Raw genomic sequence first — 4,232 nt, 5'->3', positions numbered from 1 at the left:
CCCCCCCTGCCATTCTCCTCTGTGTGTCTTATGAATGTGTATGGTGTTGGAGGATAACAATGTTGAGTATTGATTCACCTGAGTTATGAGCTATCTGAAATTAATTTGGGGCTCATGAGGACGAGGGAGAGGAGGGGGAGAACACAACACTTCCTCATCCCTTCCCTTCATCCTTTCTTCTCGGAGGATAAATAGCAGCGCAGCCCTGCATATAATAAATATGGACCTGAGCGCTACAAGGCTGTGCTGAGTGTTTCGCAAAATAAGCTCATGTGTTACAGCTCTCCCAGCTCCAAGCTTTGGCCACGAGGCCACAGGGCAGAGGACACTGTACTTTAAAGGAATCAGGATTCTCATACATTTGTTTTTGTCAGTAATGATGCTTCTTATAACTTTTGGACCTTGAAGGGAAGAAGAAATCTCTCAGGTGGCTTAGCCTTTGCAGTGATTTACTTGCATACAGTATACTAAAACACTGTACAATATAATACAATATACAAACACACACACACATATCATCATACTCACACACACACACACACACACACACACACACACACACACACACACACACACACACACACATACACACACACACTCACACACTCACACACATATACATGTGCAGCGTCCACTCCTGGTGTGCAAGTGTAGTGTTCTTAAGGGTCAAGTCCACACAACACTTTTCCAGCACCACTGTCGTGGCAGCAAATCCCATTAATGGCATAATAAATGCAGCCAACTCAGCTCTCTCTCAACAACTTAATTAGCAATGGCATGAAGACAGAAATATTTGGAGCCATGTGTAATGTTATAAAAATGCCATCATTATGATGGAAACTGTGGCGGCTGGTTTTTATCTGTGTTGAGTAGATGGAGACTCTTTTGGCCTTCTTTGGGCTGGCCATAACAGACCAGCAGGAGAGCATTAACTGGCCACACTGGACTGTGTGTGTGTGTGTGTGTGTGTGTGTGTGTGAGGTTATTATTATTTGTGGCCACTTTGTCTAGTTAAGAGCTGGATGTAGTGATAAGAGTCCATTATAACTCGCAGGAATCCTTCATAGCACGGATATCACTAGACCCCTTTACTGGGGCACGTGCCCCAGTATTGAACTGCTGTGTCCCTGTAAATAAGTTAAGGTTTTTAACTCCTGTTGTCTCTTTGGCAGTAGATTATTATTTTTATCATTACATTGGACTGTGGCCCAGTAGAGTTTTGGGTCTATTGACACCCCGGCTTCATGGTGCCGTTGGCTTACTGTCTCTCTTCCGGAAGCTTCCAACAGGACAAGGAAACAAGAGAGGGAGCCTCGATTCTGCCAACGAGTTTATTCAGTATCTTCACAACACATAGCAGCATTTCCTCATCTCATGTTTTTGTCATTCAGCATTCCGAGCAGTGCACTCTGGACTTTAGATTGGGCAGAACAAATGCCAGTGCTGCGCTGTTTCTTTCACTGATTTTTTTCTCTGCTACATATTTGGTTAAATGTATGAGCTATAATTGCCTTTGAAAATTTGTATGTGAAAAACTTTTTTTTTAGGTTTTATTTATGTACAGGTTGAAGTAGTCATCTTGTTGTTGTTGTTTTAATCAGAAATGTGACATGTTGGACAATATGGCTTCTTAAAGGTGTCAAAACGGAATCAAATGTGGCTAGGAGTGATGATGTCATACCCTCAATGTCAGACAGTTTTTCCGTAACAGAATAGATTTCTACATACATTCAGTGCAGCACAGACTTCACAGTAACACTTTACTTGTACAGCCCGCCTACAGAGTCTTAACAGATACTCGGACGCAATAAAACATCTTGTTGAACAATTGTTGAACTTCACCTTAACCAAACCCAACCCAACACATAGTTTGTTTAAAAGTTGGAGCATCTGTAAATGTCTATAGGAGACCATTGGAGTAAAGTGCGACCGACTTCACCATCAGAATGAAAACTTTGGCTGTCCCAGCCCACCATGCTCAGACTTGTGTCGGTAATGGGGATTAATACTGTGTGTGTGTGTGTGTGTGTGTGTGTGTGTGTGTGTGTGTGTGTGTGTGTGTGTGTGTGCGTGTGTGTGTGTGATGTAATGGGGATGAATATTGTAGACTCTTTTACGGCCATCCGTTTGTTGTGTAGGTGACAAACTGAAAATGAAATAACCAATTGAAGGCGACGACAAATGAAACGCGTTCTTATAGAAATGCACATTTCAGTCAGCCAAACTGACTGGGAGCGAACAATACAATACAAATTTCTTGTACGTGCACAGTGGAGAATTTGCACAGGATGTGAGAATGGTCACAAGATGGTGGGCTGTAACTTAGATTGAAGAAGCAGTTTTTAAGGTCATTTCATTGTCATGATGAACAAACAATCAAAAAAACACTCATTATAAATTAAGGGACCAAAAAACCTCAAATTCATCTACATCTAGAACGAACTAAGCAAAATACTAGGAACCAGAGCATGTTGCTTTAGAGAAACAGTATAATGCAGACAAAGTTGAAATGAGAGAAGAAGAAAGCCGTACATTACATGTTCTGTCTCACGTAAAACTATTCCCTTTGAGTTCTATCTTCGCTGTGTTCTCCCAGGTCACCCTTATTCATCTTCATGCAGCTCAAAGAACTCATGGCAACAGACAGTAACCATGGTGATGAAAGTCATAAACTCCTGGAAGTCGCACTCGGAGTCTCCGTCCGCGTCCAAACTCTCCATGAGACTGTCCAAGGTGGCCTGGTCCTTCACTTGCTGCCGGACGACAGAAGAGGGGATAAGCAAATGAATTAGCTTTGTTTTCGCTCTTTTTCCCCCCTCTTTTTTCTGTGCATGTGTGTCAAGTTGTCTAGGTGTATCTTTATCTGTGTGTGTATCTTTATGTGTGTGTGTGTGTGTGTGTGTGTGTGTTTGTGAGTGTGTGTGTGTCTCACCTCTGAGAAGGATGGGAACTCGTTGCTGATCAGGTCTTTCAGCTCACTTTTCTTCAGCTTGTGCTTGTCCCCCTCCTTCTCCGAGTACTTATGGAAAACTTCGATGATGGTTGCCATTGCATTCTCCAGGTCACTCATGGTGAAGAGTCCAAGCTGAAACAATGAATTGTTTTAAATGGCAATTATAGCCCATGTCACAACCCCAACTGGAACGTGTTATGTGATTTGAAGATAGCTGTTATGCTGTGGACGCAAGAAAGCTTTCAGACACGCTTGACAATAAGTTATTGTCTAATCTAATCTATTTTTCTAATCTGTCTCTGTATGTGAATTAACCATTCATAAGTACTTTACAGATTCAATGCAGAGCACGTACAGAATCAATGCAGAATACATACATAATGCAGAACACATAAGTTTACCGACAGTGCATTAACTATGGACAGAGCTGACCGTTTAATTACATTCCTTGGCCGAATACTAACTCATCTTGACTTACCAGTGTGGCGCAGCAGAGAGGAGTGGAGCCGAGGGGTTGAGGGAGGGCAGCAGACAGCGGGTAGAGGGAGAGGCAGGGGCAGACTTTTATAGGGCAGTGATGGAGGGGTAGAGCCTGGGCATCATGGGTCCTGCCAGTCCGGCAGCCTGGCCAATGGGCACCTGACCCCGCTCTCACTCCACTACGCGGGCACACAAGGAGGGCTATTGACGAGCACGCCACCCTCCTGTCATACTACAGACTACAATCTGGGACATATGTGTTTAATCTTATGTTGGTGTGTGTGCGTGTGTGTGTGTGTGTGGGTGGGTGTGTGTGTATTTAAAGCTTTTGTTTGATCATTCTGATACGATGTGATAGCCCCCGATAACTCTTACAGTCTAATTTAGTTTCTGTATGTTAAAATAACTTGATCCCTTAATCCAATGTATTGCTAGCCTAAGGGCATGTTTAAATCGAGTGAGAGATATTTCTTCTCCAAAGGTGAGTCAGCCTTAATCAACCAAAAGGGAATTTCAAATTGGCACCACAATGCCAACTGAAGTGGAATTCCTACATTCTCCTCCCCCGACGCCCCTTCATCATTCCCAGGGTGCAATTTATATAGCTCGCCCGGTTAAACGTAAAGAGCCGCATTTGTGTACATTTGCCTCTCGCTTTTGATCTCTCAGCAAGTGCTGGTGGCCACAATGCAAACAAACGTTTGGTTGTCAGGCAACCCCCTTTTTGCAACAATGGGCCGTTTGAGAGGAAATGGATGGCAGTGCATGTTAATGAAGATGGCTTTTCTCCTGCCCAGTT

The 4,232-nt window shown here is 43.4% G+C and overlaps 1 protein-coding gene across 1 annotated transcript; it reads right to left on the bottom strand.

Moving 5' to 3' along the window:
- Window positions 1–1,317: 1,317 nt before the first annotated feature.
- On the bottom strand, window positions 1,318–3,541 carry s100b (S100 calcium binding protein, beta (neural)). Its single transcript, XM_048234904.1, has 3 exons — window positions 3,432–3,541; window positions 2,933–3,085; window positions 1,318–2,753 (listed from the first exon to the last, which is right to left on the bottom strand). The coding sequence occupies exons 2-3, from the start codon at window positions 3,068–3,070 to the stop codon at window positions 2,604–2,606; spliced, it is 288 nt and encodes a 95-aa protein (XP_048090861.1). The 5' UTR covers window positions 3,071–3,085; window positions 3,432–3,541; the 3' UTR covers window positions 1,318–2,603.
- Between the last annotated feature and the right edge of the window lie 691 nt (window positions 3,542–4,232).

Source organism: Alosa alosa, chromosome 23 (genome assembly GCF_017589495.1).
Source record: "Alosa alosa isolate M-15738 ecotype Scorff River chromosome 23, AALO_Geno_1.1, whole genome shotgun sequence".
Lineage (NCBI taxonomy): Eukaryota > Metazoa > Chordata > Actinopteri > Clupeiformes > Clupeidae > Alosa > Alosa alosa.
This window is presented reverse-complemented; position numbering and strand designations above follow the sequence as displayed.

Excerpts from the sequence above, each read along its gene's own strand:
- s100b (XM_048234904.1), bottom strand. The coding sequence starts at position 3,070 with ATGAGTGACCTGGAGAATGCAATGGCAACCATCATCGAAGTTTTCCAT. Across the intron at positions 2,754-2,932 it reads AGTTCCCATCCTTCTCAGAG|CAAGTGAAGGACCAGGCCAC; the intron begins GTGAGACACACA and ends GTCGTCCGGCAG.